The sequence below is a fragment of the Balearica regulorum genome, chromosome 7 (genome assembly GCF_011004875.1).
Source record: "Balearica regulorum gibbericeps isolate bBalReg1 chromosome 7, bBalReg1.pri, whole genome shotgun sequence".
Taxonomy (NCBI): domain Eukaryota; kingdom Metazoa; phylum Chordata; class Aves; order Gruiformes; family Gruidae; genus Balearica; species Balearica regulorum.
The window spans coordinates 21,213,438-21,238,085 of NC_046190.1; the positions used below are offsets into that span (position 1 = coordinate 21,213,438).

The window sequence follows — 24,648 nt, forward strand, 5'->3', positions numbered from 1 at the left end:
GGCGGGGATATCATAAAGGCTAGGTAGGCGCGGAGGCTGCCGGGGGGCGAGCGGCGGTGCTGCCGGCTCCCGGGTCCTACCGCTTTCGCGCGGCGGCGGCTCCTCCTCCCGCTCCGTGAGGCCTGCCGGGGCTGGCGAGCTCCTGTGAGGCGCGGCGGGCGGGGCAGCACAGGGGAAGAGGAGCCTGGTCTCCCCCCTCCAGCGGGCCCGGTGGCGGCAGGTGAGATGAGACCCTACCCTCCCTCCGCCCATCGCGGATCGGCTCGGCGGTCTCCGGCCCTCGGGGGTGCTGCTTCCTCGGGGCCCTGCGGCGGGCGCGCCGACCGGGGCGGGGCGAGAGGGGCAGTGCCCTGACCCTTTCCCTCACCCGGCCCCGCCGGTGTGAGGCGCGTCCCTGGAGGGAAGGGGGGGAGGTTCCCCCCGAGGTGGGCTGGGGGCACGGCTGGTAGGGGCGGTGGGGCTCCGCGGCGTAACCGGGGGTGTGAGGCCGCCCCGAGGCGCGGTGACGGCGGGGGGGTGGGCAGCTGCTCTCGCTCCTTTGTTTGCGTGCGCTCCGCTCTGCTGGCCTGGGTCTGGCCTACTGCCCCGGTGCGGGGGCCGGACCGAGCCGGCGGGAGCTCGGCGCTGCCGAGGGGGCGAAGCTGCCGTTTCCTCCGCTGCCTTCCCCGAACCCGGACGAGTCCCAGTTGTTATGTCTTTCTGGAGTTTTTCTCCAGCTGTGACCCTGCTCTGGGCTTAGTCCTTGTCAGGAGATTTTGGGCATTAATGTTGCAGGTCGGGTTGTCATGTCACTTGTGAAAACAAAATAAAAATATAAAGGTGGTAGGTGAGACTTAGAATGCTGACTGAAATTAGAGTCCTAAAACTATGATGTTACTAATATCATTTGTGGTTATCTCTTGCACGACTTAGATGTCTTACTACTTCTTAATAGTTATTTTATTGTTCCTTAAGAATAAATTGAAATTCTTAATAGCTATGTTCAGATGTTGTTAGAATTATGCTTGTTTGCTTTATAGGTGAAAAATCCCAAACATGAACAGCAATGCACCACACCTGTCCTCAAAGCTGACTTGGCTAGAAGTGGAATGTAGTTTCCTGACAGATCTTCTTACAGGGAAGTTGTAAATCCTTTGTAATGGCCAACAAGAAAGAGCCTCCTTTTTTCAATGAAGATAACATGGGACCGTTTCACTACAAGCTTCCTTTTTATGAAACTATGGAGCTCTTCATTGAAACGCTTACAGGAACGTGCTTTGAACTGCGAGTTTCTCCCTTTGAAACAGTTATTTCTGTGAAAGCTAAAATTCAAAGACTGGAAGGTATTATTCCCTCTTATTTTGTAAACTTTATCACTTTAGAGGAAGTCTCGTTTTACAAATAATAGTTGCTAAATTCAAACCAGATAATTTGAATGACTTGTTCGGTAATACATATAAGCTAGGCACTCAGTTTATGGCTTAGGTTTAACTGGAATTGAGTTGTTTTTCTGTTCTTTCCTTTTCCTATCAGTTCATGGCTTAGGCTTTACTGGAATTGGTATTTCTTTTCTTGGTTTTGGTTTGGGGTTTTTGGTATATCATTATTAAGATAAATCTTTAAAAGTCTATGGTAAATCATTAATTGTTTTGATATTAAATGGGATATAGTCTTTTTGGTGTTGAAAGGACTCTCTGCGTAAGTTGTTAACTAGCAAGGTTATAAGCTTGAGTCTTGCAGTATGTCTATATTGCAACTGTCTTAGTGTACTTTACACTAGGTGCTATTGCTGTTGCTTCTTAGGTTAGTCAGTTTATGGTTTGTTTATGATACTGCAGTCACAAGAGCAACTGCAGTGCAGGCAAACCACAAAGGCAGCTTGAAGTTACTGACTTGGATTTTGTTTAGGTGAGTGATCTTTTTGCTGGTAGAGGTCTGGCTGAGCAATGCTTTGTCTTAAAGTGATAAACTTGGCATGTCTTGCAAAGTGAAAACCTCCTTTAAGTTATGAGGCCGGTTCTGGTCCTAATGCAAGGAGAAAAGATGTAGGTTAGTTCTCTCTCACCCCTTTCCCTCTACGATGAAAATGATCCTGCATGAAAGAATGTGATTGGAAATATGCATGTATATATAACTTAGCTACTTTGAAGCATTGCATCCTTTCTCTCAGGAGTTAAAGAACTGTGTAGCTGCACAAGCTGAGAGTACCAGAGTTGCTAATTTTAAGAAAAGGGATCCTCTCTTTCCCCAGTATACCTGTACATGTTTTTCATGCTTCTGTGTGGAACCCACCTTCTGGGAGATGTAATATGATGCTTTAGACTTGAATCTAAGGTACTCTCCTTCTCTTATGGAAATCTGTGCTAATGGACAGGAAAAAAAAAGTAATTGGCGCAAATCTTAAAACACAGCAGCATTGCAACAATGGGGATGACTTTTTGCTTGTAAGGTCACTTAGTGGAAGCTCCACCATGCAGATAACTAGAGTTTACATCAGTGTAGCTACATTAATGCAGCTATGTGGGTATGCTTTTGTTTCCTGTGGATGGGGCCATAATTATGTCAGACAATGTGTAGAGATGCTCCTGGAGGCTAGAGGTAAAACAAGAAAAGGAAAGGCTTTTTCTTCTCTGTGAGTGAATATAGGTGTAGGAGAGACGCAAGCAGATACGTAATAGAATGCTAACTAAGAGACAATTAAAAGGTAGCATAGGCAATAGAATACAGGGGAAGACAGGCTATCTGGACAGTATACATGGAGGAGTGAGTTTTAAAGGATGCATGAAGAGACCAGTGGGCGATGTGAGGAAGAGGAATTTGAATTTCTTTTAGTCCAAAATGGGAGATTGCAAATAGACATACTGAATTGTACCTACAGTTTATTATTGTAGGCTGGGAGTGCCTAGCTTACAAAAGTATCATAATTTGTTATTGGAAGAACAGCGCAGTAATATGGTTATAATAGTGCTTATTCAGAATTTCATTCACATGTTGTAGTTCATAGGGCAATAAGGTAATTAATAGTTCAGGTGCCTGCTGTATAGACAATTATTAATAAGTAAATTTCATTAAAACATGGAAGATAAGAGTTCACTGGTGCTTATCATCAAATTGTTAGAAGTCACTTGAAATACCTTGACATTCCAGAACAGAGTTAAAAGATCTGTAATGTCCCGATTAATATGACTTATGAGGGGCAGAGTGAAAACAAGATTGATCAGCTATGTATGAAAGGGACAGACATACAATGATAAATTCATTTTATGTTGCATTTGGGGCTGCTATCGCATGTAAAAAAATAATTAACAACTTTTCAGTGACAAAGTTCCTGTTCTAGTGCACAAGTTCAAGCAATGTATCACCCAAGTGGAGTGGAAATCCTAAAGTAGTTTTGTGGTTGTGATTTGGCATGGGAAGCAGAAAGCTTACATCTGTTCCTGTTTCTGCTGCTGTTTTTCACTTTTTGTTGTTGTATGGTGTCAACATTCCTGGAGTGTGAACCTCTCTTATTTAAGCTGCACTTCTGGCTGGAGAATGCCTCCTACACTGCTGGGAAACAATATTGAGTCCCTAGTATGGACTCATTTGGATGTTGAGAATCATGGCATGTAAGCATACAAAAAGACAAGTTTTGGAAAAACGATGCAAGATGTGAAATCTCCATTAACAAAATCTAGAATTGTATCAGAAATTAACAAATTTATTAAAATGTCACCAATGCTTCTAACTGTAAGAGGCTAATAATAAAACTAAAATCAAGACAAACTAATCTTTGTCAACAACTGGAATATCAATAGCTGTAGATTGTCTGCACTGTAATAAGAAAGGATAATATGGATGGCATCTTAGGAATTTTGTATACTTCTGATACCGTTTGTCATTCTTGGGGCTTGTTTAATGATCTGATGTGGAAAGGGTTTGTTTAGACAGCTGTAGTAGACCTTGGTACCTTACTAAGGGTGAGCTCTAGATCTTCAGCTTCCTGTTGGTTTTAGTCCATAAAGAATATGGGTAAAAATTTATTGATGGGTTTTCATGCATCTGAAATTTCAGTGCAAGTCTACTCATAAATTGAAGTTAAAGCAGATCTGAGGTGTGTTTGGATCGGGTCCAGGCATTTGTCCTCAAATATGTTCCATGTGAAGTAAGCACTTGGTATCCAAAAACTTAGAGTTGTTGTAATGCTGACTTTGGAGTCACCTAGAGTAGATCACTCCTAGTCTCAAATTCAGTGAACGAGCCTTTTAAAACGGTACACTGGAGAAGAAATAGCTCCCTTTGTCTCTACTGGTGGCATAAAAGCTAGAATACACACAGCCAGCAGCATAGTGTAGTGTGGCCAGCAGTGCTACCTATTCTGTTGGGTTTGCTTATTGTTTATTATTTGAAAGCAGGATAATATGTTGATAGACATGGATAGGATGATACCTGAGTTTCGAGGTAACATGAAAGACTGAGTTTTAACACATGAATGGTACTTAAAAATACCAGGATTTCATTGAAAGGGGAAATAGCTTCCGCCATTGTACAAGTCTTTGTAGCTGCTGGGCTGGACAAAGTTTAATAGTCTTAATTCAGGAACTCAAATTATTATACTGAGTTTTATAGAAGGAACATTCAGATAGTGTATTTGTAGTAGTGGTTAATTCTTTCATCTGTTAAAGAACCGCAGATAATACCTGTCAACATGTTTGTTCAGTAAGATAGGATTGAGTCTCAAGGGCGGAGGTGGAGTTTGGGATTTGGTGTTGGTTATTATTATTATTGTTGTTGCAGAAATTAATTTGTGTTCTACAGTATGGAGTCTTAAAGCTTTCATTTATGTAGCTAGTTCTGAAATAAGAAAAATCAACTCAGTCATTGTTTGTTCAGTGACCGCTTGCAACTGAATTTTATGATCTGTGTATGTGGAAACACCTACATTTTTAGATGAAAACTGAGGTGTTCTCTTGTCCTTGTATTATTGTAAAGGGGAGAAACAGAATTAGCTTTCAGAGTACATCTTAATTTGGAATGTTTGTGTTTAGCAGGGAATGACAGATGCAACAATAATTTTGTCATATGTGTGCATACTCTCAATTCATCAATGAATTGTCTGTTTCATTGGTCTTTTTGCTGTTGTTATTTTGCTGCCTATGTACAGCAGCTTCATCTTAAGTGAAAGGAACTAGGCGAATGTCAAGCAGACTTCTGGATGTTGTAATTTCTTTCAATATTCAGAGTATGTCATAATGATATTTGTTACTGCTTGGCGTTAGAGAAAATAGTTATGCTTCCATCAGGACCAGAGTAAGTGGATTGCACAAGTGTAAACTGTTTTTTAGCAGAACTAATCTTGCTTTTTGTCTGTCTACTACTTTTCCTCTGTCTCCTATTTGCTCTGTCATTTGCTTGTTTACTGTGCTGACAGAGACTAGAAGTTGATGAAGCTTTTTCTTTTAAGCTTATGCTTTGTCTGAGCTGGCAAAACATTCCTGCAAATGCAAGCCTGTGCCCAGATCAGATGGTTAGAGTGTCAACTGGAAGGTGTAAATAAGGTCACCTTTGTCAGGAAATTTTGTGGGCCTGTGTTCAGTTACTGGCGACTCACTGTTGTTAGTCTCCTCTTTGTCAGTCCCTAGGGTAAAGAGTAGGTCAGTACTGACTGCCATTTACACAAACATAGTTTACTATCATGCTTATGAAAGCTGGGGGCTTTGACAGTAAGGAAAACAGTCCTGCTGCTGTAAGTTGTGAACCTTTGCACCCTTCCCTAGTGTAGCTAGTTTGTGGGGGGGCTGTCAGCCCCGCTTCTCTGTAAGCAGGACCAAAAAGTAAATGTTTAAGAAACTCTCCAGCAATTTCAACATTGGATGAAAGATAAGTACACTGACTTTTGAAGTGTTTGTGGTGTTTTTAAACATAGTAACCTTCTACCCACAACATAAAATCAAGATTGTTCTGAAATCTATAGGGGGTTTTTTCTGGGTCAGACTTGACCACATCAGTTTCTCTGGTAAGCCTACTTAGCATGCTTGAAAGAAGAGTAAAGGAGTGAAGCTTCAGGGTGTATCTGATGTGCTGATTCAGAGACAGGATAGAGTACTTCTCTCCTCTACCTTCTCACCCATGCCCTCCCCCCCCCCCCCCCCCCCCCCCCCCCCCGCCAGTAGGTCAGATTGTCAGCACATCTGCAGCCATTTCAATAGACAGTCTGAAGACTCTTCTGTCCTCCGATAGCAACACCTAGCTAGCCCAATTCCATTTGAGCGTTGAGGTGTAGCTTATTGCCCTACTTTCTTCTCCATACCGATTTAGAGCAGGCCAGTGATGCAGTCGTGCTGCTCAGGGAGAGGCCGTGGTAGATGGGTATCTTGCAGTTCTCATTGTTGCAATTTTACATGCTGATCCCATGTGCAAATGTCTCCTCAAGAAAGCCTTACTATAATGCAGAAAAGGGACAGCTGATACATATTTTCTTGCACCTGAACCTATAAAGCATGTACCATTTCCTCTGTGTATAAATACAGAATTCTTAGAAAGCAGCATAAAAGGGAATTAGTAATAAAGACTTGTCTGTTTCCCATTACAGCAGAGTATAGTCTTTTCCTCTGTTCATTTCATAAAAAATACGTTGTCATTGTTAGATGAACAAAACCATGTTTCACTGCAGTGCTGCCAGTTGCAAGCCAGCCTTTTTAACAAATACTCTCTCAGTTTATCAAAGTAATTGGAAATTGCTCCTTGGAGGCTGCTGAAACCATAACAAATACAGACAGTAATGACTGTTTGTAATCAGAAGACTGCAAAACAACACAGAAAAGAACTTCACTGTAGACTCACTGGCTGTTGCCAGCTTGTTCTTGTTTTGCTTATGCTGCAGACTTGAAACATAACCAATAACCAGTTATTGAGTAGCTGGCAGTGTAGTAGCAATTATTGTAGTCTACTATATGAACACATTCCCCTCATAGACGTCTTGTGGACTTCAGAGGATACAAGAGTCACCCTAAATGCCGTCCAAGTGAAGTAGTGTTGGTCGTTCATAAAAGAGAAATCTAGATGTGAGCTGTGGTGAGAAAAGGAAATTGTGATCTTCTTTAAAACTTACATAATAACAGTGACAGTTCCTCCAAAGTGCGCTCCCTTTTCAGCACGAGGATGTCCACTTAGCAGGTGTCCTGCTTGCCTGTTGAATCTGCTTGGACTTTCACTGGAATCCAGTCGCCTTTTCTTCCTTCTTGGTGATGGGCGTTGGTAGCTTTGTGCTCTTCTTCCAGCTAGGAAGGGGCTACTTAACTGACAGCTTGCACACAGCTTGCCAAACACTCTAGCAAGCCTTGGGAAGCTGAGGTGTTTTTGGAAACCACCTGGAGGACTCTGATCTTTGTGTTCCCCTCTTCCCACATGTGTTTCAGGAAGTCTTAACTGTATAGCATTGCTACTTGCACCTCCTTTTAAGTATCTGAACGTGCAATGAATAAAAGTATAAGATAAGGTTACTTTAACCTTTTGGAAAATATATTTATAGCTTTTGCTTCTTAGTCTGAGGAGTAGCATTTAGATATTTTTGAACGAGTAGTTTTTTCGCCTCTATAAATTTTCATTTTAATTACAATTTGTCAGTAATGCACAGTGAGATCTTAATTACCTGGATTTCACTAGACAAATTGAACAGTACTTCCTTTTGTTGTTGAAGGGAAAGTTTGTGGGGGTTTTTTCAAAGGCAAAAAAGACAGCTATTCATCTTCCTGTTAGCTGCTGCTTTTTTTTTTTTTTTTTTTTTTTGTGGCCAGAAATGTGTCATCCTTTCATAACAGTCCTGGTTTGTACTCTATCCAAAATTTGAAAAGTGGCAACATTCTAGTAAAAATGTGTGAAGACCTTAAGTTGTAACAGCTTATGCTTATTATCTTTAATGTGTATTACATCTGTATCTAAATGAGTTGACTATGCAAGCAAAAAAGAAACAAAGTTAATCATTGTGTAGAATATGGATTTTTTTAGTAAGGAACAAATACTCAATATGCTTAGTTTCTTTTAACAAAAAATAGCCAAATCTATCCCAGAACTTGAGCTGAAAATGAGAATTAGTGGATATAAGTAATAAAATGTTCTGAAGGCCTGAAAGACCTCCCACAAAAAAATAAAAGTGTTCATAGTACGAAGTTTGCCTAACTGCTATGGTACTGTATTTTACATGTGAACTATCAGGTTCCAAACCAAGCAGTGATAAAAACACATTTACAGTTGTCACCACTATAAAGTTGCCACTAGTTACCTTAATGTAGCCTTGTCTTTACTGTGAGTAATACAGAATATCAGTCTGTGATGAAATTATTCAGTAGTTCTTTAGTTTCATCCTGTTTTTCCTGTCCATAGACTTAAAGCTCTGAGGTACAGACAAGAGGAAGAAAACTCCCTTGTCTGACGACTGGAAAAAAGCAAGTATTCAATAAGCCTGAAACAATTGAATACTTCTACAGACCCCTTGTTGAACCAAAAGATGGAACTCCATGTGTGAGCACAAGCCTGCTGTAAACCTTAACTTTGTTCTTAATAACTATTTGGGAGGTTAGGTATCATGACCGACGGCTGCTCAAGCGTCTGTCCTTGTTCTGCTTCCTTTCTTCTTTCCCCTGTGATCCCCTTTCTCACCTCTCTTCCATTACCCCAACATTCTTCAAAAAGCAAAACTCCCCAATAGCCCTCTCACCAAGCTCCCATTTTAACACTTTCTTATTTTGTTCTGTTTAGGTATTCCTGTCTCTCAGCAGCACTTAATTTGGAATAATACGGAACTGAAGGATGACTATTGTTTGAATGATTATAAGTAAGTATAGAATAAAATTGCCATGAGTGTTTCTGAATGATTGTTAGCATAAGCAATAGAGAATGCTACAAAAAATTATTTATTGTTATTTACAGCATTTCAGAAGGCTGCACTCTGAAGTTAGTTCTGGCTATGCGAGGTGGACCTATTAACACTAGAAGAGGTAGGTGTTACCCTCAGAAAAATAATTACATGCGACATCTTGTAACTGTAAACAGTTTCTCTTAGTTAAGCATTTTAGAGGAGCAGATTTCAGTTCCAAAGTAATTAGAAAAAATACTTGACAAAAAATGGAAGGATTTTTTTCCATCTTTTTTTCCTTACCATACCAAGTGTACCATCCTTTTCATTTTGTTTACCCTTAGTTTTACAAGTATCTTTGTATAGAATCATCAAGTCTTAAAATCAGCAATTCTTCAGCTGCAGAAAAAAATGATACTATAATGTCATTATACAAATAGGTTTCAAAATCTGGTTAGTAAGAATCAGGCATTGGTTTAGTCTTATGATAAAGTTGGTTATGTGAATCATCTATAGAGAAATGAAAATGGACAAATTGCTTTGATAAGTTTCACTTGGAAAACACTCAGCATATCTTCTAGGTTGGGAATCCCCATTGTAAACTGAGCCAAACTCTGAGGTGATCAAAACAGCAACAACAACAACAATAATAATAATAATTTGGGTTTATTCTGTTTTTTTCTCTTGTAGTTCCTGTGGAAGACCTATCAGGGAGATGGCTGAATACATGGATCCTAGTAGAGATGAGATCTGGGGAAAGGGCCATCCACAAACAAGTTACCTTCTTAGTATATCGAGAAGGCGATCAGTTGAATTTCTTCCGTGTGGTAGACCGGGGAGATGGCACTTTAACACCATTATCTGAATCTTTGAGGTAAAGTTGGGTTTAATCTTTATATTATTTTTCTAAAGAGGAATGATATATAATTTTCGATTTTATTTGTTCACTTTATCAAAAGAATATCTGGAATATGTCTGGAGTATTGCAAGAATTGTGCCTGAAGGGCTACTAAAATGCTGTAACTGCATGGCCTAAGGATACAGTAGTACTTTCTGGTCAGTGATCATGCTGACAGTCCTCTGTCACTGTGTGTGTCAATAGAGTGAGATAAAGCTGGTCTTGTGCTTGAGGCAATTCTCAACATTCCAGCCCTTTCTAAAAGGGAACATTTCACAGGAGAGTCAATTTGGCAATAAAGATATTAAAAAAAAAAATTTGAGAAGTACTTTCTCTTTCATCTTAAGGCATTGGATTAGTCAGGAAGCTAGTAGATTGGCAGTGCAAAATCCTGAGAGGGTTTGTCTGAAGTTGCAGAGAAACTGAGGGGGTGTGTGTTGGGTTTTGGTGGGGGTTTTCTTTGTGGTTTTTTTTAATATACTGAAAGAATTACCAGTGGAGCTAGCCTTTGGACATAATTAGGCCTCAGATTAGCTACTGTTGAGATATCAAAGTAGTCTAAATTACTGTCACAGAACCAAAGTACTGTTATCGTCAGAAGAGCAAGTATGTCACTTAAGCTACTACATTGTAGTAAAAAGATTAGCAGTCTTTTTCCTAAAGCTATCAAAATTGATAATATCTGTTAAAAATTATTAGATTCTGTCTTTATACTGCAGCTTTTGTGTAGAGTTTTTGTTGGTTTTTTTTAATCCTCTGAAGAACTTAGTATTTGTACAGCTGCAAGGAAAGGAGTCCCTGTTCTGGGGACTAGCTGCATTTTCTCTAAGGCCAAGACTTGCACTGTTTTAAGTAACTATTCTTGTTCCTATTTGCAAACTGAAAGCAAGAGCTTTGTACAGCTTTTATATTCAGTGTGATTCAGTGGGTTCAGAGTGATATTACTCTAATAAACTTTTATAAGAGAACTGTACTTAAAAACTACAGGCTGAATGAAATTTCAAGGTTGAATTCCCACATAGTTACACAGAGTAGAAAGAGCTAGTGTTTGATATACAATTACAGGATGAAAAGAAGAGGAAAGATACAAAGGTATTAGATCTGTGATCTTATCTTTCGGCCCCTGCGGTCTTTTCCAGTAAAAAGCCATATACGGTACTGTGTGTAGATCTGAAATAGGTAAAACCCACCATCATCGGTAAGAACTGAGAACCTTGCTGCTGCATTTGCCTAGATACACTTCTGGAAATAGGAGCAGACAGATGTAATTCCTGTTCTCACTGATACCCTGCCTATTACCAAATTGTTCCCTTTTACCTTTTAACTCCAAAGAAGATCCAAACCAATCCAAAGAGCTAGGACTGTGGATGCTGTACTGTGAGTTGATGCAAGAAGTTGTCAGAAGGAGCTTGAACTTTCATTTTTCAGTATAACGGGCTCCCTGGTATCTGCCGACGTGTTCAAATTCTTGTGTGTGAGTGTGACAATTTTTATTTTTCCACTTCAAACTAACATGGACAATTGTCTGAAATTCTTAATACTTCTCAGTTAGGTAATCCTAGTGTGTAGATTAAATGGTAATTTATTTGAGATTGGCGAAATGTGGCAAAGCAGGGGTATAAACCACACAGCATGTATGAAAGTCAAATACGTTATGCTTAAGAAATGTGCTGTCACTGATCAAATTATCCAGTTAGGTTGGAAGTCACCTGAGTTGAAAACATTCAGTTTGAGTTGTTTCTCTTTGTTGTGGTTTAACCCCAGCTGGTAACTAAGCACCACACAGCTGCTCCCTCACTCCTGGCCCTCCAAGGGAATGGGGGAGGAATCAGAAGAGTAACAGTGAGGAAAGTGGTCACTTGAGATAAAGACAGTTTAAACAGGTAAGCAAAAGCCACTTGCGCAAGCAAAGCAAAACCAGGAATTCATTCACCACTTCCCATCGGCAGGCAGGTGTTCAGCCATCTCCAGGAAAGCAGGGCCCTGTCACGCATAACGGTTACTTGGGAAGATAAACCCATTACTCCGAACGTCCCCCCTTCTTCTTTTTCCCCAGCTTTATATACTGATGGTATGGAATGTCCTTTGGTCAGCTTGGGGTCCACCTCTCCCGCTGTGTCCTCTCCCAGTTCCTTGTGCCCCCCAGCCTACTCCCTGTTGGGGTGGGTGAGATGCAGAAAAGGTCTTGACTCTGCGTAAGCACGCTCAGCAATAACAAAAACATCTCTATGTTGTCAACACTGTATTCAGCACAAATCCAAAACAGAGCCCCATACTGGTTACTATGAAGAAAATTAACTCTATCCCAGCCAAAACCAGCACGCTCTTCCTCTGTGCTTTCTATGGGAGTTCATTTATTAGCTTTTCTATTAAGGCAGACAGTAATTGGAGGAGAGGAAGGGGTGGGAAAATCCTAATTTTTGAATTAGTTATTATGGCTGGGTCAGACTCTGTGGGAAATGGAAAAAGCAAAGGGAGGGCGGAATGGAAACAAATTGGACCTTTTTATTTGATCTTTATAGAGGAAGGCTGTGAATCACTCCGAATACTAGTGTTTTCCACACTGACAGTTAAATGTGTTTACATGTGTGGGTATACTGGTGACTGAGCATTTTGAGACACTTGTTTATCAGCTTTTCTTACATAGCTTATGTGTTAGGCAGAATTTAGTGACTGCAATTTAGAAATGAGACATTGGTTTAGGGTTTGTTTTATAGTTTTCCAGGTCATTTTATTTTATCTGTGGTTAACTTAATGGTTAAAATTTGATGAGGTGTAAATACATGCAATGATTATTGTCTCTGGATTAAAAGAAAATTGTTGAAGTTGTGGCAGAGGACTGGCAGGCACTGGTGTCAAAAGTTTCAGCAAGCTACTGATCATTTTTGAGGCACGCATCTTACAAGCAAGATCTCAGGAATCTTGACACCTATGGATAAAGTAAATTTGAAATTTACTCATTGGAAGATGGGCTAAAAGTATCATCAAGGACAAAGCTCCCTGTCCAACTTTCATAATTTGACAATCATGTTAAAGCACAAAATTCTTTTTTTACTCTTTTTTTTTTTTTTCCAGTGTTTTGGCTCCTATTTAGCCAGAAAATGCACAAAAAAGGATAACTATTCTTTTTGCATAAAAAACCCCAAGCAAACAAAAAAACCAACCAAACATGTGAGACATTTCACTTTTCTTTCTATTCTTACCTTGAAGGAAGGGAATTTCTAAGAATTGTTTTGACTTGGTGACTTAAGTCTTTGCAGAGTTAAAATTCTGAAATGATTCTTAAGTGTTGAATCTTTACTAGGAGTGATATGTCATATGCATGTTGACTGTCCCCATATGGAGCCGTTCAGTTTTTGGTAAGAAATGACTGGACTATTTTGCTGATTCTTGCTTTGAATTTGCTGCCATCTTGCTCTTAAAGATCTGTCTCCCACCTGTGTTGCCTTTGGAGTTTTGCTACATTTTAGGAAATGGATTTGGAGAGTCAGTGCAAAAATACTGGCTCTTGACTAAGGGCAGCAGAGTATTTCCAAGAATCAGGTAAGTTGCCAGCTCTAAGTAGTGATTTTTTTTATTTTTTTTTTGGTACTGACTTTCTCATGACCTTTAGTTCTTCCTTGGTCTCTTTTGGAGAGTAGGAACTTTAGTTAAATCTTCTAAGACGTCTGTATGAACACAGAGGAATTGCCTGATTGTCACAATTTCTAGATGCTGACAGCCTAATGGAAAAATTAAAACGCTCTTTAAAATGTACTGTACACAGTGTTGCAAATGCATCAATTTGTAATGAATTGGACGCTCCTAATGGTTCTTTCATTTCACTGTCAAATGTTGGATGTGTGTTCGTGATTAATGCTTCATTGCTTCGTAGGAAAAACAAGTCAGATACTGACTTTAAAACATTGAAGTTTTGCATTCTGTTAGAATACAGAATGGAAAAACGCAATGTGATGTCATAAATTTCCAGGCATTACTGAGTTAAAATATTTTGTCTTGGGACTAGCAATTCTAATCTGTTTATTTTTTTTCCATATGTGAGACACTTTGGAAACCTAAACTGATCCCTTTTTTTTTTTTTTTTTTTTTTATTTTGAAAAGGAGAAATAGAATATCACATCCACATGGGTGACCCCTCCATTTCCATTTATGGTGAGAACACCCCTCAGGATGGATAGAAATTTGGACTTTCCTTCCATGCCAGTCTCTGGTTAATTGGAAAACTGATCAGCTTGTTGTCTGAGTCACACAGTTAACAGCTTTGGCCATGCCTTCCGGAGACATTTGTGGAACTGGATATCCCCTCTGGGGGGGAAATATATAGTGAGTGTGAACCAACTGTATATGGTATAACAACTTCCCAGAAGTGTGGCTGTGTTCTGGTTTCAGCATCATCACTTTGCGTGAGCATCTTATAAGGAATGCTTAAGTGCTAAAATAAATGGATTTGAAATGTCTTTGCATACAGTTTTACATAATGCTTTGTCAACAGATCAACTACGGATATGACTTTCTAGTTGTGAGAATGCTCTACATTGAAAACATAATGAAATTATTTGATTAGAGGGTGAACACAAACTTTCTTTTATTTTCAGTGGTGGTTCAGTTTATAATTTATATGCTGATGATGATGATGAGACAGAGGCATCACCTTCTGGCCAACAGATTATCGAGAATTCAATTACTATGAATAAAATGAAACTGCTCAAGGCAAAGATGGAGAACATGAATCTCAGTAAAAAGGTGAAGTTGTGATTTCAATTTTTCTATCGTAAAATGGCTTGCACTTTCCTAGTGCTGGCTTTTCTAAAAAGCAGGTCAGATACTTTGTCTTGGGAGGTGAAGTTATCAAGGGTAGATGATTTCTTATCTCTCAGTTAAGTAAATGCTATTGTGTGTTCTGCTGTGGGGCGTTGGCTTTACTTGGATCTACCTGTCCGTGTTCAAAGAATTCACTACTGATCCTGGATTTATTTGTGTGGGTGTTTTTTTGGATGTGGGGTTTTTTTTGTTTGGGTGTGTTTTGTTTGTTTTGGTTTTTCTCTCAATACTTTAAGTAGCATTGTTTTGCAGTACTGCTCTGGTAAAAATCAATGTTTCTCTTAAATGAAACTCATTACAAATATTGTAACTGAAAAGCCTATAAAGTTAAATATGAGAATGAGATTACCTACAAGATAAAACATTACATTGGTGTTCATGTCTGTCTAGGTAACCTAGATGGAGATAGGCTTTCATCGCTCATCTTGTTTGAGACCCTAACCTCTTCTGGATAACTTTGATGGCATTCTGGCTTCCCTTTTCTGTTCCTCTGACAAGTGGCCTATTTACTAAAAAGCCTTTCCTGATTGATTTTGTTATTCAGATGTTGGGGTGAAGTCTTGATGGCTAGTAACAGATGAGGGAGTAGAAAGAATGATTTGGTCCTTTCTGGCTTTATGCTGTCAGAATTCCTGGGAATATGATCTCAGTCAGGTCTTTGAATGCAACTGTGATTCAAATACTAATTGTTGTTGTATGTGGTTTTGGTTTTTGGTTTGGTTTTTTTATAGCCTAAGAAAACTGTCAAGGTGAAACCTCGTCCTCCAATGGCTCCTCGACCATCTAGTGGCTCCGTGGCTGCTGCTCGTCACCGTTTTTTAAGAGTGCTCCCTCATATTGGACAGTCCTGCCTACCTCCTCCTGGGAATTCATATCCCTCGGAGTCTTCCCAAAATGCACTTTCAGCATTGGCTACTTTGGCCACTGCTGGTAGAACAATGCCATCCGCAACTAATGACTTTCTTAAGGAAGATGACACTTGGCAGAGCAACTCTTGGTCTCAGTCAGTTAGTAACATCAGGTTACCACCAAAAATATCTCGTGTCGAACTAGAAAATGCAAAACTACCTACAAATAGTATTCTGACTGCTGTTTCATCTCTCCCTGCAAATTCAGAAAAAGCATCTGAAAACGTGACCTCAGCAAGTGAGGAGGATGCTGTTTTGTTTCCGAATCTAACAAATTTAGAACTATATGGAACAGAAGAAAAACTTCTACCTGAAACAGATGCTTTTGCTTTGTTAACAGAATCAAGCACCACTGAACAGCATGGTGAGATATATGACATAGGAAAGGTGAACCCAGAACTTGAACTATCTGATGGAGATGAAGAATCTAAGGTTGTAGAGCAGCATAGAAAACCTGTTAGCAAAGTGCTGAGCACTGCAGCAATGGGGGCTGGTCTTCTCAGTACTCGTGAATTAAGTCCTCGGAAAAATCTGCTTTTGTCATCTCTTCGGTATTCAGCACAAGTGACACATCATAGTTCTCTGAAACCACAAGCACAACCCAAATGCTTTGAGGCTGGTAACTTGAGATCTACAGCCTCCCCAAATGTGCTTCGATCATTGGAAGTCCGTAGTATAGCAGACTCTTCTTTTTCTAGGACTACTAGATTGCGTAGCGTGAAAGTAGAGTCACTTGGCAAAAGACCTGATGTAATTTCTAAAGCAGAGGCTAGGGACATCACAGATGTGGCTAACAAGGCATCCAAAGAACCTGTGAGTTCTGTAAGTAATTTAGGATTTCTGGCTTCGCTGGCCCGAAGCACAAACAGGGAAGGTTTACAGAATTCCTGTGGAACAGGCAGGTTTCGGACTTCTGGTATTGCACTACCTACAAACCTGCAGCATTTTCAGGAAGAAAGCTTTAGGAAAACTGCTCCTCCAAATGAAGCTGCTGAATATATTCTAGTGAGTACTAATGCTCCCAAAGAAATTGAAGTTTTCTTGTTTTTTCTGGTACTGGCATTATGAAAACTGTACTTTCATGTGTGTGTCTATGTGCCTTTTCAGGAAAGGCACATGGGGAAGGGGAGGTGTACTTAAATCCCTGATAATCTTAAACTGTTTTCTGAATTCCTGTTGGTATCTTAACTGCCCATTTATCTAAACGGGTCCTAGAAGTAATTTTTCACAAAAATTAAAGAGGTGGTTCAGTTAACAACTAAAATTATTAGTTGTTGTAATGATAGAATTATTTGTGTCTGTGTTTGAAGTGTCGTCTGACTTCTGCTGCTGCTCACCAATTGTCATTTATTCCAAAGTTTTCCCTGTGACTGGTACCATATGTGCCTAGCTTCAGATCTCTAATGTACTTCCTTGTTTTTGTGTTGTGAAGTATGGGGAGACTATTAAATAATCATTTTGAGTAAGGCTTTATATTGCAGAATTTTAATTTTGTGTACAGAAGTCATCTTCGACTCTTTGTAGGTACACTGATTGATAAAACATTGATTTCAAATAAGCTGATACCAGGCTGCCTAACTTTTAATTTGATTTCCGTCTGCTAGTAATTTCCTTGTGGAAATTTTTTTTTTTTTTAGTCTGCGCATGGGCTTGGAATGAATGGAAGTATTGCAGCTGTAGGGAAAAGAGTAGGTAAGTAATGTGACTTAATTGAAGATGACTCTTTAATCTTTCCTGATATATCACACATATAGAGGACAAGAATCATTTATCTTTGTAAGGCATATGTCTTTCAAAGTCCTTGCTGTATTATGCTTCTATAGCATGGAATAACCTAATATTTTAAGCAATTCTTTAACATACAGGTGGATACAACTGTGACTCTTCCCTAGCTTTTTTTTAATACCTAATGAATCCTGTTTGTCATCTATAGACATAAACATGACTTTCTGCTCTGAAGTTTACAAAAGGTCAGTTCTGTGGCTACTTCTGAGTGAAATAAAATCAGCCAAATTTATTGGTAGCATTGTCTTTAGGACTACAGCCTGAGCCAGAAGGATTCAGCAAAAGAAAAGTGGGGAGGAAGTAATAAGGGCATGGATGCTAAAGATTACTGATATAGTGCAGATTTTTCTCTATTTTTTCTTGTGGATATCATTCTTTCTACTCTAATCTTGGTAACTGTGGAGCGCTTAATGCTTGACATCTACTGAAAATGGATGTGTTGTGCCTAGATATTAATTTCCTATGTGATTAATTCTCTTAGGAGGAATGGAATTGTCTATATTAGTACTTTTAAAACTCTTAAGACAGCGAGCTAAAGATTCTCAGCACAATTGACTTTTCTTCTTTATATCTTTGACTTGCAGTTTGCAGGTTTTATTTCTATATGACCTTAGGAAAAGAGAGGCAGGCATGTATTCCAGGATTTTAAGATCGAGGTATAGAGAATGAGCTAGAAGACAGATCTTCAAGTAGCAGCTGCAAAAGGAAAAATGATGTAATTGTAATGATGTGGGAACAAAAGCTGCTAAAATAATGGATTGTGCTTTCGTTTCACAACCAGGGGTGCAGCGTTGAATTGGCAGTCAATTAATAAACAGGTCTGTCTTTACCTACTCGGTGGTAAAAGAGGTGCTACCCTAATAGCCACATCTGCATGGTGGGGAAGCGTCATTTTAGATAGAACTATGAAGACAACACTCTTCTGGTGTATCTTACGTTAGACAAAAGTGTATTTTCCAAAAGGTTCCAGACATGAAAAAAACAAAGTTGGTGTCATCATATCACACAGGCTCTTGAGAGAGAGGTGGTCAGTAATGATCTGTTGTATAACTGGCCAAAGGACAGATTCAGTTTACATGTAATTGCTGTAGGGACCATAAATGTGAGGTGTATTGTTTTTGCTGTTTAAGTATGGTCCACAGCTGGGGCTGTCTTCAGGCTCTGTCTTTTTGACAAACTGGACTAACTGATGCTTCTGAAATAGTATGCTTTTAGATGATGAAATTGATAGCATGGCCAAACATGGAAGTTTCAATGCTAGATAGCAATGGGTTAGCACTGGTTGGTAGTGATGACTGCAATGTGTTACTACTGCCTGCTGTTACTACTGAATGTAGCCTGTCGTGTCTCAGCTGAGAAAATGACTGTTGGGATTAAAGGTGTGCTGGACAAAAAATACTTCTGAACTCATGAGGTCACTTTTTGGGAGCATTCTGACAATATAGCAGCAGAAGCACTGAAAGAAGGTTTGAGAGGATGTATTGCTGACTTTCACTGTCCTAGCAAATGGTAAATATGCATAAACAAGTTGTGGACAAATAGCTTCTACAGAGGGAAGGAAGATGCCTTTTCTTTACATGCTCTCCAGTTAATAAAGCAACAGCCAAGAATTACAGTTAAGTAAATTTTTAAGTACAGAAATTTTACAAACATCTGCAAAGTGAATTATGAAACCATATTGCTGAACAAAGGTTCATAGTTTAATAATGTACTTTTCTTGCAATTAGGGAGTACCAGCAAGATTTTAAAATGTTGCAGTATTTGTTTGGCAAACTTGAGTTATTAGCTACTGAATATACTAGATGCTAGGTACTGGAATGCCCAGTTGATTCTTTGGAAAGCCATTATGTGCAGTGCTTTCCCAATCACATGATGTGTTTTCATTTTGCATTTGGGAAAGCCATTAGGAGATGTGTTTCTTGAGTTATTCTTTAACTTCCTGCTTATGTCAACTTTTAACAGGTGTTAAAAATAATGGGTCTAAGTCCCACATTGTGCTGCCTCTTCCAAAGGTGTTCAGAGGCTTGATGTGTGTTTTCTCTTTTGGCTTTTGAGGGGTTTTTTCCTCTCTGTTTAGGCTTTGGGGTTCCCACCTGAGGTATCCTAAGAAATGCAAAATTAATCTGGAAAAGATAACATTTAACTAGTTTGTGATCGGGATAAGTAAAAATAAAATGTCTTTGCTGTCTTTCTACCTCTGAAAGCAGGTGAAGCAACCCATCTTCCACCTGTGAATGGCTCAATTCAAGCAAAAAAGAAAATTACAAAGCATTGCTTTCTTTGTGGCAAGAAAACTGGATTGGCAACCAGCTATGAGTGCAGGTAGGCTGAGCATATAACCAGCTGTTGTTTAAAATTGATAGCTGGGTTAACCAAAAGGTTTTCTATGCTGCATGGTATTCCCTACGTGTAGCAAATCAAAAGACAGCCGTCAAAAAAGTTGCAATTCTCAGTTTGGCAAAACTCCAGGAATTAAAATTCAGGAATGTTGTACCTATTTTGCTGTTGGAAGGGTATGTTCTTCCAGGAAAATCAAGAAATGCAAGATATCAGGAATTAAAGAACATGATTGCAAAAAAAGAACAATGACATTTTTTTACTGGTGTGGGGAGAACTTGCTATAGATTTATGTTCTGCAAAATTTCTCAACAAAAATTATATCATTAACAACTTGAGAAAAAACTGGGTTTTTTAGAATTTTTCAGAAAATCTCCCTCAGATTTGGTCCTATTATAACGCATCTGCACAGTTTGAGAATTTATGCAAATTTGTATTTGACAACTTTTTGATTTTAAGTGAGTTCTGGTTTTTGTGAGACTTTAGTCACCAGCATCTAGAGCATCTCAAAAGCAGAGCGCTGGTCCCCCAAATCATGACTTGCAGACAACACAATGAGACCTGGCACTTGGTGGTGATCACTGGAAACTTTAAAACAACAACCCCCCCTGCTTTCTCTGTTGATCTTGGTTTTCAAAGTACTGTTTCCCCACAAGGTATTATTTTCTCAGTATCATTTTGCATGAGCTAGTCAAGGTTGGGAACTGCTGCATTGTGAGGGCTACATTTGAAGCTGATCTTGGTTCATGCCAATCAACAGCAAAATGAACAAGACTTCTGCCATTGGGGAATTGTGTTGGAGAGTTTCAGGGTGAGGAACTGCCTCCTTACTTGACTCTTCAGTCTTTGATTTTGACACAGTTTTGCACACTGCACGCTTTCCTGCTGAGCAAATAGCTGCAAGCTCTTCTAGAAGTAACTAAGCAGCTTGCTTCAGGTTAAAAATGAAGCACAGAAAAAGAGGGGAAAATCACACATCTCCAAGAATAGCATTTGTTCTAGTTTCAAAAGGAGCAACCACATGACCTTTTACTAGAATGGAGCATGAACCAGATAGATAATAGAGTCGTGTGAGAGAACTGGTTGATTACAGGACCAAAGAAAAGCAAATTTATTACCAGGCATACAAAGCCTCAGCAACAGCTGCAGAAAATATTATGAACCCAGATAGATAGATAGATAGATAGAGGATTATAGTCTAATAGTAACACAGTAAGTTGGATGAGTAATGCTTATCCATTGCAAGAGAATTCTGATTTTGAATGATGTGATTGTTTTACTGTCAAGAAACAGCTTTATCAAATAATCAGGCAACAGGACACTAATATCAGTCTGCACTTAAAGCACTTGTCCAGATCAGATACAACTTCCAGAGTGTGCTTTTCTCCTGTTAGGAGTCTTAGCTGCTGAGCTGTCAAGTTTGAAGGCAAAAACCATCATCTTAACTCATTGAAATTGCAACTGATATTGGAAAGATGCACCCTTATTCAGTCATATAGGCAGTCATGTTCTGTCTGTCTGATGTCTTTGCAGCTGACTAAATCTATATTTATTAATCTTAAATGATTAATGTGAGTTTATGCCAGGCAGAAGTTGTGCTGAACTGAACATCTGTTTTGGTGATCTGAATGATGTGGTGGTTTTTAATTGAAATGCATTATGTGGATTTCACCTGATGCCATTATTCTAGGTCCATGGTTTTGTCCTCTGAACTAATGTGTGAGGTCTTTAAAAAGAAATAAAATGCATCAAAGCCCATCATTCTTAATTTATAAGTGTTTGATCCTTGCTAGCTGGTTCCAGGAGTACTGATCTTGCTTAATGTCCTAGCTGAAGAGACTGTTGTGTCAAAACTGCAACATTCAGTTACAAAAATGTCATTTTGATTACCCTGCTACTTATTGTTATCAGTCAAATATTATTAGAATCCAAGCAGTTACGTCAAATAAACAAGACATGATTAAGCCAAAGGGCTTCAAGCATGTCAGAGAGTTAAAAGCTTCTAAAAGCTTGTAACTTCTAATATTCTTGATTCTTCAGATGTGGAAACAACTTCTGTGCAACACACCGCTATGCAGAGACTCACACCTGCACCTACGACTATAAGAGTGCGGGGAGAAGGTATTTGCAGGAGACCAATCCCGTCGTTAGTGCACCAAAGCTTCCCAAAATCTAACGTGGTTGTTCTGCATGTGGCCGTTCTGCCATTGAAGAATTGTATTACACTGAGAGAAGCACTTGCTTAAACTGCATAATGTTGCCATGCTCCATATTTAAAGATTTGCCAAGTAACAAAAGCACATGAGGATGCATCCTGTCGAAGAATAATGTGAACACTACTGCAGTTAAAACTTTTCTTCTTTAGTGAATGAAAAGTTAAAGATTAGTTTTTAAAAACTTACACTATGATTTAACTGTTACTGCACGTCTTGTGTCGTGTTTTATATTTGGAAAAGCTATTTCACTAGACAAGTCTTTAAAAGATGCACTTTACTAACTTTATTTACTGTATAACCAGACTTGAGGGGGTGTTGTAATGAGGGTGTCATGTAATGTCTTCTGTACTCTTGCGTTTTTTGTTCATTGTGTGATATCTTCTAAGTTATTTCACTAGAAAGATCCTCCTCCCTCCCCTCCCTTTCTTCAAACAGCTTATTTTGAGATTTTTAAGGGGGTCGTAGTGTGTTCTGCCCCTCTGTTCCATTCAGATTGGTATTCATGCACTGTGTATCCATTCTGAAAATTATATATCATGTTAATCACATTTTCTTAAAATAATACTGGTTATATGACAACTTTGTTTTTAAATAGAAAATTGCCCCTTTGTTGCCATTAAATATAAGGAACAACTTATTTTAAGTTTTTTTGTAATCCTAGATTTTTTTAAGACTTCACAATTTGGTTTGTTAAGATGTTGAATGCTGTTACTGGAAGAAATTCTAATAAATATTAAATTTTATTCTGGTTTATGCTCTTATAAATGCACAAAACTTTTCCTATCTTAACAGCATGCTCCTAAATTAAAAGCTGGGCTTTGTTATAGGGGGGAGGGGATATTTTTAATTTTTATTTTTTTTTCAGAAGTACTGGCTCATATCTGTTCCTGCTGAAGTCAGTGGGAAAATTCCCACCAACTTCATTAAAGCACACAGTGCTGGTCACACTATTCCTAAATAAACTTCCTGAACTCTTACAGATGTACTAGTGAAGGGAAGATGGGTGTTCAACAAATGGCATATAATAACCTGCAGCCTTTCTCCCCTCCAGCTGATACTGTACAAAGGTAGTTCAGTAATTGCATGATAAACTTCTAATGAGAATGCAGCTACTGCAGAAAGTGATGCTGGAGGAATATACCTACTGAAAGTCTTTCCTCTCATTCCCTTAATGTGTCTGAAATCTTTTTATAAGCTTATGTTGCTTGATGTGTTCTAGTATAAACAGATTAATAAAAAACCTACACCAAACCACCAGAACAAAAGAAACCCCTCCACATTGCATCTAGACAATTGAATGTCGTGATCCTTTTTCTTGCCAGAGTACTCAACTACTTAGTTGGATGTGGTATTAAAATTATCTAGGCTGCATTCCAGTCAAACAGAAGCAGCTGATGAGCATGGCAATCAAAAGTTGGGCCAAAAAAAGGAAGAGGATCAGTGTAAGGGAGAGAAGTAGCTCAAAGAATTCTCATCCTTGAAGGAAATCCATTTCATGTAGTCTACCTGCAACTTCTTAAACCTTCTGGAGTTTTCGGAGATGACCTTGGAAAAAAAATTCAAAATCATACTTCTGGGCAGTGATAAGGTAAAAAGGTAGTTTTGTGTGTGTGCGCGACCTCTAGGCTTATTCTTACTTGACAGAGTTGCACCTAGTATAAGAATATGTCATTACTGAGCAGTGCTAGATACTGTGAACATGCCTGTAGTTTTTATTTCATCTCCAGTATGGGACAATGTTAGATGCCGAAGGAAAAGAACTAAGGAACAGGGCAAACATACTAGTGATTTCCCAACAATTACTTATTTGCAGTTCAGCAACTTTCTTAAGACAGAGGTATTGGCCTTTTTGCAGGTGCAGTAGAGATTTCATAAGTAGTGAAATTAAAATACTATCAGCTGTCATCACTTAATCTGATTTTGCATAAGTATAATTGTCAAGAAATTATTTTGCAGTGAATTAGAATGCCCATACTCAAATTTTAGTAAGTACTTAAATGAGGTCTGTGGCAGGAAGTCTGAGTCAAATCTCGATCGTAACTCTCACTTTTCTGATTATGCATAATGAAGTGCACAATGATACTTTTCAGAAAATGCAATGTAGTAATACTCTAATTTCCATGTGTGTAGCTTCTCATAATTTTTATTCTACCTTATTTTGATTATACCTAATATGGACATTTCTTGTGCGGAATTCTTCTGGTTTTGTTCTCATTTCCACTGCTGTGTTACAGGCACTCTTATTTTCAATGAGTAGTACAACCCTAAGAGCACTTACATTTGTAATTAACTGCTTTAGTTGCTAATTTATATGCTGTCAGGTTTTACCAAATCCTGTGTTAGACTGTGCTATGGATTAATTACTGTTTACTGTGTAAACTTACTTAAATGGTTTGGTTTTCTGAGTATTAGTCAGTGCACTGTGGTGCTATGCATCTGCTGTAGAGAAATGTTTAGCTTTTGTGTATTTGTTCGTGTAATTAGATTGTATCATAAAGTGTTTATGTAATGGCAGTTTAACAATGACTTTGGTGTGTGCTTCTCTACCTTCCTGTCAAATATTTTTTGCATGCTTCTTTTATGCTTGAGGACCTGAGAGGCATAACCAGGGTAGTCTCTTGTTGAATGACCTCTGGGATTCTTGTGTCAAAATGATAAGTGCCACAGAGGTGTCAGAAATGTTTTTTGATCTTGAACAAAATATTTCCTTTCTCTGAAACCTCTAAAAGACCATGGTGATAAAAATCTGTCTGCATGCAATTCCCATCTCTATTCAGTTTGCAGTCCCCTGGGATGTAATTGTACTGATGCCTTCTGGTGCCTTTCGCTAACTATCTTCAGTTGTAGACAAGGCTAGAATTTTTAATGGTT

The 24,648-nt window shown here is 38.9% G+C and overlaps 1 protein-coding gene across 1 annotated transcript; it reads left to right on the plus strand.

Annotated features, from left to right (window-relative positions):
- Window positions 1-29: 29 nt before the first annotated feature.
- On the plus strand, window positions 30-24,289 carry ZFAND4 (zinc finger AN1-type containing 4). Its single transcript, XM_075758377.1, is given in 12 exon segments — window positions 30-220; window positions 1,020-1,322; window positions 8,716-8,791; window positions 8,887-8,954; window positions 9,503-9,511; window positions 9,514-9,574; window positions 9,576-9,686; window positions 14,306-14,453; window positions 15,263-16,444; window positions 17,077-17,131; window positions 19,432-19,546; window positions 21,602-24,289. Coding segments are annotated over 11 exon segments (2,145 nt in total). The 5' UTR covers window positions 30-220; window positions 1,020-1,138; the 3' UTR covers window positions 21,738-24,289.
- The last annotated feature ends 359 nt before the right edge of the window (window positions 24,290-24,648 follow it).